This window comes from Syngnathoides biaculeatus, chromosome 15 (genome assembly GCF_019802595.1).
Source record: "Syngnathoides biaculeatus isolate LvHL_M chromosome 15, ASM1980259v1, whole genome shotgun sequence".
NCBI classification, from domain to species: Eukaryota; Metazoa; Chordata; class Actinopteri; order Syngnathiformes; family Syngnathidae; genus Syngnathoides; species Syngnathoides biaculeatus.
This window is the reverse complement of record NC_084654.1, coordinates 18,054,252-18,066,592: the sequence shown is the minus strand read 5'-3', so window position 1 is coordinate 18,066,592 and position 12,341 is coordinate 18,054,252. Positions and strand designations below refer to the sequence as shown.

Sequence of the window (12,341 nt, the reverse complement as noted above, 5' to 3'; positions counted from 1 at the left end):
TGTTTTTGTTGTTACACTTCCGGTGTCTGCAATAAAGCGGGGTTTGCTCCTATGTCCAACACTCCGCGTCCGACTCCGTTTCTTCGGCGCTACACTGGTGGCCCCGACGTCAGTCCCGACGTTTCCGAGACTGAACCGAACATGGCAACCGCCATCCTCAAATTGCCGGAGTTTTGGGAGACGTCCGCGACAGTGTGGTTCGCGGAGACGCAGGGCTCGATTCGCACTCCACCGGATCTTACGGAATCGTATTACTGCCACACTAAAAACGAGAAAAAAAAAAGTCGCGTTTCACATAATTATGTGAAACGAGCCACATTATTATGTGAAACACGACCTTTTTTGTGTGTGGCAGTAATACGCTTCTGTGTCAAGGCACAGTTGTTGCTAAAATAAATAAATGCATATATTAATAATATTAGTACAAGTAGTTTATATGTTAAGTTTTTTTCCAAACGTGCTGCACACGTGACAGAAAGCTTGACATTAATGCCAGCTGTGCAAAATAATAACACAAAGTTGCCAAGGGGTCGTTGCGACTTATTTTTTCAAAAATGAAAAGGGGAAAACATTTTGTCATATTTACAAGAGAAACCAAACATCCTCACAAAACGATAAAAAAAGTTAAATTTATTATTTATTATGGATAAGTCTTTTCACGTCCTTTCTTATTTTTGTAGCCTGAAGTGACAGGACAAACTGAATAAAATGACTCCCCTAAAACCTTTCATGAAAATGTATATTTTGTGTCGAATTTTAGAGAAATTTCAAACTTTGTTGCGATAATATACAGTATGTCGATCGGATTGTCGTTTGTACAGGCACTTTACGTTCCATTTATTCTCCACCAATTTGCGGGGACTATCGTCCTCAATCGGGCGTCAGGTGCTTTTATCCACCCCGGGAATCGGGGAAAAAATAAAACACCGTGGCACGGTGGGAAAGCCGCACTACCCCGGACTCCTCTCCGCCCGCCCTCCAGTGCGTAAGATCCGGCTTGGAGGAAAGGGATGAATGTTAATTTCAAAGATGGCGGCGGAGGGAGGAGGGAAGGAGATGAACGAAATCAAAACTCAGTTCACCACACGGGAAGGCGTCTACAAACTCCTCACTCACTCCGAATACAGCCGCCCGAACAGAGTGCCTTTCAACTCGCAGGGCTCGAACCCGGTCAAGGTCTCCTTCGTCAACGTCAACGACCAGTCGGGCAACGGGGACAGGATCTGTTTCAATGTGGGCCGCGAGCTCTACTTCTACATCTACAAAGGCGTCAGAAAGGTAGACCCGCTCCACTCCCCCGATAGTCCCGTTTCGCGTTGCCGGAGCCCGTGGCCTCCGTCCGGCCTCTTAGCTCAACTCTGGCCGCTGTGCGACTTTCATAAGGAGCCAACGAGCTAGTTAGCCACAGGCTAACTTGGGACTGACTTGACAATCTATTTCGCGGCCACGGGGCACGAAACCCTGCGCGAGTCGTTTTTAAATGCAGCGCTTTCTCAGTTCTCACGCTTTAAAAAGTATTCGCGAGGAGTTTTTGGTCAACCCTGCCGGCTCTCTGCCACCTGTCGACGTCTCTTATTCTGACAGGTGTCCGATTAGCACTGCGGCCATTGGAGTGAACCAAGTTAGCCGCATAGCTTGAAGCTAAAAGGGCTACATGAAGATAAAATCGCCGAATGTCAATTAACCCTCACATACTGTAACATCTGACACGTTTTTACGTTAGGTACAATAGAAATACCAGGGAGGGCAAGTACCGGTACCACGTATTGGCTTGGTTTCAAGGTATGCGGTACTTGTGACGGCTTCCAACACCACTTAAAGCTCCACTGGCATGCCTATAAACATTCTAAAATAGATATTGTCATTAAAAATACTTATAACGTGATTCACTTCAATGTCTATATGAAAAATAAATATGAGCGGCGAGTGCATCATCAATGCGCAAAGTTGTGGAAGTCTTTCGACATCCAAGTGGTCGCCATATTGCCTGCAACGTCATCCGCAGATGTTACACCGGTACATTCGCCATTGAAAACACATAGTGGCAACTTGCTATGGAACGCGGACGCTCTTTTCGAAGAAGAGAACGTCTCACAATCGAGTGAAATAACCTGGGCAATATTACCCTATCATTTCAAGCCATATTTAGATGATATGCGGATCACTTCTAACTAACAACAGACTTCCCGACAATATGTAGCGTACTCGGGGGACTCATGGGGGGCGGGTTCTTTTCTCCTCCCGCACATGGCCAAACAACCTCTGCGTTGGGGCCAATGCATAAGCTGTCAAGGCGGCGATCCACAAGGTCGTCCGGAGGCCGTCCGACACGCACATCGACACATTTAGCACCCCCTGTCTTACGTACGCAAATCTTTTGTTTCGTTATGAGAGGATTCCGTCCCCCTCAACCCCAACTTTTGTTTTTATGAGTAGCTGTATACACACACCTACCTGTCACCCACGAATCTCTCGTCCTTTGCACCCGTGCAGTCCAGTTTTCATGACAAACCAGGTCTTTTTTAAAAGTATGAAGAGTAAATCCATCCTCCCAAGAGTTCGAACAATATCCAGCAATGCAACGGGCCGGCATTTTGGCTAACACGAAGAAACAACAAGCTACCTTCCAGCAGGTAAAAGTAGTAGAAACATACGAGAGCGCTTGAGTGCGCTACTGCCCTGTACGTCACTTCCTGCTTCTTCTCCAAAACAAATCCCTCGCGAGGATTTTCATGGCGGGAGTTAGAAAACGCCATATACGTCAAAATCACGTTTTGTAGTGGGGGAAAAAAAATGGATGGTGCATTCCGGCTGCCTTTTTTCCCAGTCCCATTAATAACATACTAAAAATCATGCATTTCAAGACTGTATACCTTTTAAGGGAAAACAATCTGACATTGAGTAATTTCTCCTCGCCATTCCTGTTTTGCTGGACACTGGAAAATCATAATGTGTATAAAAAATAAAGGTTATTGTTGTGTTGATTTGAAATTTTATGTAGTTAAAGCATTAGTTATATAAGGTTGATATAATGTCCCTGCACCGTTAAGACATTTAAAAACAAGTCAAAGAATGTTAAAATTGATCCTGAAGCCAATGCAGTGATCTTTAAACCAGTCTTGCTCTGGTCTTCGTCAGCACACGAGCAGTTGAGTTCTGGAGTGGTTCGAGAGAGGTTCTTTTTGGGTAGACCAGAGAGCACCGCATTGGAGTAGTCCGAACCTAAAGAGATCAAAACATGGATCACCATGTTAGGCCGAGAGAGAACTGGCCCGACTAGAGCTAGCTGAGTTGCATTTTTGATGTTCGCATAGTCAGCCTAAAAGGGCGTCCAATATCTTAAAACGCGGTCACGTGGGCCGCACAGCAATCTGGAGCGTATTTTAACATAGTTTTTTTTTTTTTTTTCCTCTCCTGCTAATTTTGGAAACTAATCAACCCAGCGCAGCCATCCTTAAAAGCATCCGTTTGTGTCGGCCACCGTTGTGCGCCCTCCCGTTTACCTCACAGGCGGCTGACCTGAGCAAGCCCATCGACAAGCGCATCTACAAGGGAACACAGCCCACCTGCCACGACTTCAACCACCTCACCGCCACGGCCGAGAGCGTTTCGCTGCTGGTGGGCTTCTCTGCCGGGCAAGTGCAGCTCATCGACCCCATCAAGAAGGAGACGAGCAAGCTCTTCAATGAGGAGGTCGGGAGGCCCGCTTAATGTTTGAATTACTTTTTTTTTTTTTGTCTATTTGTTTTTTTCCAGGTGGTCCGTTTATTTCTGTTGTTCAAGGTTGCAATAGATACTTTTCACATGACGTCATGAGTCGCATGACATTTGTTTACGACGCCTACTGGACGGCAAAACTACAATACAACTCGCGTTTTTTTAGTGATCTTTTTGTGAATATTGGCTTGCTTATAAGCGTGTCACGGCGTTTTCATCATGATATTTTATTGCGTGGCTTATGGTTGTATGAACGGACAGAAAAAGGGGTCTTGACATTTCAGGCATTGTTTACCTTTTATTAGACATTCAGCTAATTTACTGTGGTATCCACTTATTACACACTTATTACATATCTTTACAAAGGACTTTGGGCTGTCAATACGCCTACTAGCACCCACAGTGAAACTTTGCTTTCCAGGTTCGCGGTGGATAACGTTAACCTCGTGGCTTTCGCTAGCCGTAGCCTTTAGCGGCACTTTTGCTAACTCGTGGGAACAGGCTATGCCGATCGCTTTTTCAGGCGTGCTCTCCCGCACCTGGTTGTGTAACTTTTCGTGCACACTCGGTGAGTTGGGAGCTAAAAGTATGCGATCTCTGACCATCTCATCGCTGTTTGTGCAGTTACAGTCTTTAAGCAACAGCTTAAGTTCTGTCACAAAGCGCTCACATGATTGATAGTTAGTTACCTTGTGCCTTGCAAATTTGGTTTGCTTTCAGAGTGAGGTAATCAAGAGAATATTTTTTTTATAGCAACTTATTTTTGTCTCCGGTCAGTGTCCACGTATTGCCGACATCCCGTCCTTTATCTCCGATCCACTGCAGGAGGAAACTGCACTTTTCCTCTTCAGCTCTGTTTTTAAGCGGTCCCGTGAACACGAGTTCGGCGTGTTGCTTGTATCTCCGCCACGCATCTGGTAAATTGGATGAGCTCCAGTCCATGCTCGGGCTTGGAACGCCAAACGTACACCTCCATCGTGGTCAATTCTTCGTCGTATTTGTTCGTCTCCGCCCCCCCCCCCAAGTTTTTTTTTTTCGTGAGTCCATCACTCTGACTCCATGTTATGATCTTGCTGTTGTTATTGAATAACGTAGACGTGAGTCCAACTGTACGTTTTAACGTGGGTCATATTTATTTCGCTTTCCCCCCGCCAACCTCTCTAGCTCACTTCCTTATCGCCCTGTCTCGTCGTGCCCCCCTGACGTCCACACAATCACACCACACTTGAAACATACGAGAAGTACGATAGCTCGATCTAATAATAACGAGACGATACTTGCTCTCGAGATTCACATGTGGCTTCTTTGTTCATTCCTCACTCCAGCACAAGTGCCTTAATCACCTCTGGTTATAGTGTTTGTTTGTCAAAGGACTTTCCAAGATAAAAGATGAAATGATAACCGTAGCCATAACATTACAGTATACACTTATTGCTTCCTCGCTGTGATATGTAGACACGATCTTGCCATCCAAAATGGCGTTGTAAACAAAAAACGTAGTCGGCTCGACATCAATGAAAAGTATCTATTGTCTTGAAAAACTGGTGAGAGGAGTCATTGTGTTCATTATATGATGTGCATTCTCACTGTGTGGGTGCGTGTATTGAACTTAAAAAATATATATATCTACTATTGTGGTGTTTTTATTTTTCTTTTGTGCAAGGTGTTGGTGATCATGAATAATAATCACCAATTGGAGCCATTTAGTCCTTCTAGACTGGACCATTTTTGTTTTTACAACTTGATAAAGACCAGTTACAAGTAGTAAGATTTGCTCAAATTGTCTGCTAGGCTTGAACAAAACTTTTTTTTTTTTTTTTTAAAGTAAGCGTTCAAACAAAGATTTCAATTGGCGACCGTAAAAATCTGAATGTTAACTGGTTTAGGCCCGGTTGTCTATGTTTCTAATTTCCTTTGGTTGTGAAGGGCAACCTTTGTGTGGTGTTCAAATACAACCGATCAAATGAGACACAGACTGATTTGTGATGTTCTTGTCGTGTCCTTGTGTCACTCCTCCACCCTCCAGAGACTAATAGACAAGACCAGGGTGACGTGCGTGAAGTGGGTTCCGGGCTCTGAAAGCCTCTTCCTGGTGTCGCACGCCAGCGGGAACTTGTACCTGTACAACGTGGAGCACACGTGCGGTACCACGGCGCCACACTACCAGCTCCTCAAGCAGGGCGACAACTATTCGGTGCACACCTGCAAGAGCAAATCCACGCGGAACCCCCTCCTCAAGTGGACTGTGGGTGAGGGCGCCCTCAACGAGTTCGCGTTCTCCCCGGATGGGAAGTTCCTGGCATGCGTGAGCCAGGACGGCTTCTTGCGCGTGTTTAACTTTGACGCCGTGGAGCTGCACGGGACCATGAAGAGCTACTTCGGGGGCCTGCTGTGCGTGTGCTGGAGCCCCGACGGCAAGTACATCGTGGCGGGCGGCGAGGACGACCTGGTCACGGTCTGGTCCTTCCTGGACTGCCGGGTGATCGCGCGCGGCCACGGCCACAAGTCGTGGGTGAGCGTGGTGGCCTTCGACCACTGCACCACCAGCGTGGAGGAGAGCGACCCGCTGGAGTTCAGCGGCAGCGACGAGGACTTCCAAGAGCAGGTGACCAACTCGGGGCGGGACCGCGCCAACAGCACGCAGTCGCGCCTCTCCAAGCGCAACTCCACCGACAGCCGACCCGTCAGCGTCACGTACCGCTTCGGCTCGGTGGGCCAGGACACTCAGCTGTGCCTGTGGGACCTCACCGAGGACATCCTTTTCCCGCATCTGCCTCTTTCGCGGACACGGACGCACACAAACGTGATGAACGCTACAATCCCGCCGCCGGGACCCACCATCCTCTCTTCTAGTACGAACGCCACCAACGGAAGCACCAGCGGGGCCAGCACCCCTGGCGTCAACTCCGTCTCCTGTACACTACCGCGGTCCAACAGCCTGCCCCATTCCACCGCTTCCGGCACCGCCACGACAACCACAACCACAATAGCGAACAACACTAACAGGCCGAGCGGCGGCACCACGGACGGCACCGTCGCCACGGGCGTCAGCAAGTTCGCCACGCTGTCGCTGCACGATCGCAAGGAGCGCCACCACGACAAGGACCACAAGCGCAACCACAGCATGGGCCACATCAACAGCAAGAGCAGCGACAAGCTCAACGCGCTGACCAAGATCAAGGCGGACGCCGCCAAGACACTGGGCACGGCGCTGTGCCCGCGCATGGAGGACGTGCCGCTGCTCGAGCCGCTCATCTGTAAAAAGATAGCGCATGAGAGGCTGACTGTGCTCATCTTTTTAGAGGACTGCTTAGTAACTGCTTGTCAGGAGGGATTTATTTGCACATGGGCCAGGCCGGGCAAAGTGGTAAGTTCTTTTTAACCCAGGGCCAATACAAGCACGTCTCTCTCTCTCGCTCTCTTCCTCACTCTCTCCGGCGGCGGGTTGCCACTCATGAGCTTGTAGCAATTCTAGATATGAGTCTCATATCACGTACCCCCCCCCCCCCACACACACACACACACAGTGCTCCTACGCCAAATCACAAGACGGCCAATCCTTTTTTTTTGTTGTTAGCGCGGTGTTTCCCAACCTTCGAGCCAAGGCACATATACAGTATTAGATAGTTTCTCACGGCATATCAGCAAATAAAAATGTCACCAAAAAAAAAAGTGATCGCATGTACACAGGTGGAGTTTTATTCCATACTGTGAGGGGCTGTCAAGGACATAATTCAGGATTACCTTGTCCACACATTACTAGTGAAATGCTTTTTTAGACACTAGTGAAGCGCTGGGTTCAAGCTGTCCCAACTAGTCTGCTATGCGAATTAATGAAACCTGTGAGCATGAGCAGCGAGATATCTTCTAAGACAACCAGAACTCACCAGTTGCCATCCAATCAGTACTTTGAGAGTACAATAAACTCTATGAATGATTAAATTTGCAGGCAGAGTAAAATGCTCATTCGTACACCACTGAAGCGCATATTTAATTTTTTTTCTCATGTTTTCAGTTCTAAATGCATGTAAGGTAATCCTGAATTATGTGCTTGATGGGCCCTCATACCAGACCTACTTGTGATTTCACAACATTTTCATAAATAATCCCACATACTTCAAACTTTTACTTTATATTTGTATTGACGTGTTGAACAATTCAGGACAAGAGCACCTTTTTGTTTCACACCGCACAGTTTTCGAGTGAGCAAAAGTTTTGGAACAACGACATCAGTGGCCCAGAATTGGTTGGTTGTCTGCTTCAAAAGTAGATCTTGGGGCACTGAGCTACAGCATTTGTTGCGTCTACGCAATAATACGAGGTGGCTAAACATTTCTTTGGTTTCACAGTCATAACGGCCCTCTGAGGGAAATCATAACTACAACGTGGCGGCCCGTGACAAAAATAAGTTAACGTCTTTCAATATTGTCGTTGTTGTTGTTCCAATACTTTAGCTCACTTGAAAACAGGATGGCTTTGAACAAAATGTGCTCTGTCCTGAGTGGTTTAACACGCAAAAGCTGGATTTCTAAACTTCTGTTTCACATTCATCTGTCGATGAATACGTTAATCGTACATTCTGACATCTAGTGGAAGACAATTTGTCTGTCCCTATGAGTTGCTGACATCGAAACGCACATTGTAATAAATAAATAATAGCTTGATATATATTGGCGAACTTCCCGTGGCTTTGTGGTTGGGAATCACCACGTTAGTGCAGTCAACAAGCCCAACTTCTTTGCTGTGAACAATCTTGTATGCACTTCTCCCAATGCTCACAACTAGTCAGTCTTTTTTTTTTTTTAATTTCCAGTAAGGAAAACCCCCTTTAAAAAAAAATAAAATAAAAGTAAAAAGTACTCCCATCAAACTCTGTGCAGGGGTGAGGGATGACCCACGTAGGAACCAATTAATTTTTCACATTGAAAATCTTTTAATTTCTCAATGCACAAACCTTAAAGCAAACGAGTGCATAAATATGTAAAATAAGTATAAATTGTAAAAGATATTTTGATATATTTTGAATGTGCTTTATCCCATGATTCCAAATAAAACGGCACTTTTCTGAAATATAAATATTCATATTCAAATGTATTCAGAATGTGCCTTTTTTTTTTTTTTTTGATGTACGGATTTGGACAGAACAAGTACCTCCCAAAACTATGTTTTGAGACTACAATAAAATCATTTTTTCCCCAAAAAATTTTACTCAAGAGTAGTGAAGCCCACATTCCAATTACTCTGAAACCTCCATAGTGCCCCAATTAGGAGTTGTCCGCACAGTTGAGGATTTGCAATGATTAATCTTTACAACTTTAGCATTACTAATAATGTAATATTTCCAAACTGATTGGCTTGGGAAAATCCCTCATAACACGGGCCACACCACGAGATAATCACTCATCTTAATCTTTGGAGACATCCGACAATCGGGAAGGGGGAATCGGGAATCATGCTCTCTGTTTTTGTGCTCGGATGAAAGCCATGTCTATTATTAACAAAAAAAAAAAAATATATATATATATATATATATTATATATATATATATAATGTATTTTTATGTTGATGTGAGGGGAGCAGTTTCATTTAGTCAGCCCAGAGCTTTGCCGAACAGAAAAAGACACGTGCACTACGACTTCCTCTTAGGCTGGTTCACCACTGGCACCTTTCAGAGGTGGCAGCACTCCGAATAACCAAAGAAAAGGCCATTTTAGCTTGCAGATTATTCCCCCCTCAACCATATTTTGCTTCCATTTCAAATATTACTTGGTGCGCACTGAACCCGCTTTGCCTTTCGTGGGGGAGATCGTCACCGAGCCCTGCTGCGAATACCCGAAAAGCTGTGAGTAATTCCCGCCCAACCAACTGCACCGTGATTGCTTACGGATGCCAAAGGATGGCAGCAGAGCACTACTTTTGTCAGAATGAAGCTTCTCAACTCACTTCAACAGTTGCTTGTTCCCAAGATGGCGTCAAAGCTATACTGTTATTGCTTTGGCGCGAGTGCGAAGACTATTTAAGCAAATTACAAAGATGTATGTTGTAAAAATGTAATTGGTTTCACTGCATTCAAGGAGTTCGACTTGAAATAAGCGACCTTTGACATTTAGTTAGCACGCAAATCAAGAGTCGCCACCCCCCTACCCTATTTCGTCCTCCTCTTACAAATGCAAATCTCCTTTTTTTTTTATTTCCTTTTTCCAGAGTTTATTGTCCTCCCAAAACCAAGCCAGGTCTCCCTGTGGAACAATAGTATAGCCCAAAACACGATATTATCTGCTGCTAAAAAAAACAAAAATAAATCAAAAATGCGTAAGCCAGTCTGATGCTGCTCTCCACTTCCTCTGCAAATGTTACAAGTTGTCCTTTCCTTTTTTTTTTTTTAATTTGATTTTTGTATGAAATCCCTTGCCTTGCTACCTGCACCCCGTCCACATTGACTTTGGTGCCATGCTTCCCAAAATTTATTGAGCCATGGTATTTATTTTATATTTCAAAATGTCATGACACCCCACCAAACAAATATCTCAAATAGTTAATTTACTGGTTAAAAAAAGTCAAACTATACTATACATTGAGTTATGTATGGATTGTTATCAGTCTGCCTGTCACGATATCTTGCTGACGGATGAACACTAACCCTACAATTTGAATAGATAATAAAGGAAGTAAATTCATTTTTTTTTTACTTATTAGGTGAATTTGAACAGTGGTTGCGAATCCTGCTTTCGAGCTGGGGTGAGCAATCTGTGAGCCCAAACAGTGCTGTGCATTTCACCCCCCACCCCAAAAAAAAAAAAAATTAACACAAATGATGTTATAGTTTGTTTTTTTTTGCATAGGACAAAGGTTGCCCATCCCTGCCTTAAAGAGGACGACTATGGAAGTGAAATGGTGCCACCAGGATTTGAGTTTGAAATGCCACAGAAAACCTGATGAGAATTTAAAATGTAAATTGATCAAATTTTCAATAGTTGTATTTCAGTGTCATTTTTCAATGTTAACAATTCAACTGGTTACAATTCGCTGTCTGAAATTCACCCTCTGTGCCACAAGGCAGGGTTACTTCAGGTAAGAAACCAGCCAGCCAATCAAGTTCACATGACTAAGAAAGCGTAACTGCGATTGGCTGGGTGTTCGGTTCTGACCTGAAGTAACCCTGAGTTTAGAGGGTGAATTATAGACAGTGAATTGTAGCAACTATTGAAAATGCGATCACGTTACATTTCAAATTCAAATCCCGGTGGCACTAATTTACTTACATAGAAGACTGCATGAAATTATTTAAACAAAAATAAAAAGGTGCAATGTGGACTGTTGCTCAACTTTGTTATTCCTCATTTTTATTATATTGTAACTCGCTTGGGAAAATCGATGGATGATTGTTCAACTCATCCTGAGTGGATGGTTCCATATTTTTTTCATTTGTTTTGTTTTAAACGAAGTGTAGCCTGGAGTGCTCAGGGTTATCAAAATTGATTATTATTATTTTTTTTTAATCAAGTGAGCATCTGGCAAAATTGCATTCTATACATCTGCCTCCCCATTAATGACTTTTGCACTGATTTTTTTTTTTTTTTTTTTTTGTATTACTACTATATTGGAACACACACACACAAAAAAAGCAGACATTTATCACCCCCCCCTTCCCAAAATAGCTAAGAACCGGATGCTGCAATTATCTAGTCTTTTTAAAGCAAGAAAAAGTTTGCACTTGTTTATTAGATGAAAAAGAAAAAAAAGGCTTTACATGTTTAATGCTGTGCTCACAACTCACAGATGGCTAATAGCGTAGAGAGAAAAATAAAAACTTAAGATCCTTTTATCTATTGAGCATTTATTTTGATATTGTGTTCAGATTGAACTGTGCTCTGTATCATATTGTGTATATTTTAATTAATTTGATGACAGGGGAGGGCAAGCTTACCATTTCCCCCGTGGGAAGTTTTGTCATGGATAGTTATATTTCTAATGCCTAAAGTTATACATATTAATAATAATTAAAAGTAATCTTGAATACACTTGTTTTCCTGTTTTTCTTTGTTTGTACTTGTGTTGTGTGGCCTAGTTATCAGGCAAATTTGTTTATACGAATGGGTAGTTAAATGTCCTGGATTTGAATAACGATACAACACAATAGTCAATTTTTTATTTGTATACCTTAAAATAGTTTTTTGTATGTGCAAAAGCTGTGATTTTTTTTTTAATAAACTGACCCATATTTCATTTTTTTATTTATATGAAATAATACACAAACTGTCACATGATTTAATCTGAAATTTAAATTGATTTATTTTTTTTACATGAATTTTCAAGATGTATTTGTTTTCTTATTCCCCGTGTGTGCAGACTAAATCCACATATCTGCTTTTTTAAAAAAAAAAAAACTTAATTTTTTTAATTTTTTTGTTGTTGTTTTATATCACATTTGCAACACAGTAAAGTGCAGAATAATAAATCCAAATAGAAGATATAAAGGTGCCTGGGACGCTACATTGTCAACATTATATTGCTAAATAACTACTTGTGTGCGTAGTAAATCATAATAATGTAATTACACCATTTTTCCGGCCGTGTACAAACGTTTCTATTGCATCACATCACTGGCTACTGGTTAAACATCT

General features: G+C 43.2%; 1 protein-coding gene across 2 annotated transcripts; it reads left to right on the top strand.

The window, feature by feature from the left end:
* The first annotated feature begins 876 nt into the window (after positions 1 to 876).
* wdr20a (WD repeat domain 20a) lies at positions 877 to 11,738 on the top strand. Of its 2 annotated transcripts, XM_061844944.1 has the most exons (4): positions 877 to 1,278; positions 3,511 to 3,693; positions 5,744 to 7,084; positions 9,922 to 11,738. In XM_061844944.1, exons 1-4 carry the CDS (start codon positions 1,015 to 1,017, stop codon positions 9,973 to 9,975), a joined length of 1,842 nt encoding a protein of 613 aa, XP_061700928.1. In that variant the 5' UTR covers positions 877 to 1,014; the 3' UTR covers positions 9,976 to 11,738. The 2 variants fall into 2 exon arrangements, with proteins under 2 accessions (XP_061700928.1, XP_061700926.1); XM_061844942.1 differs by having other exon boundaries at positions 881 to 1,278; positions 5,744 to 11,738.
* The last annotated feature ends 603 nt before the right edge of the window (positions 11,739 to 12,341 follow it).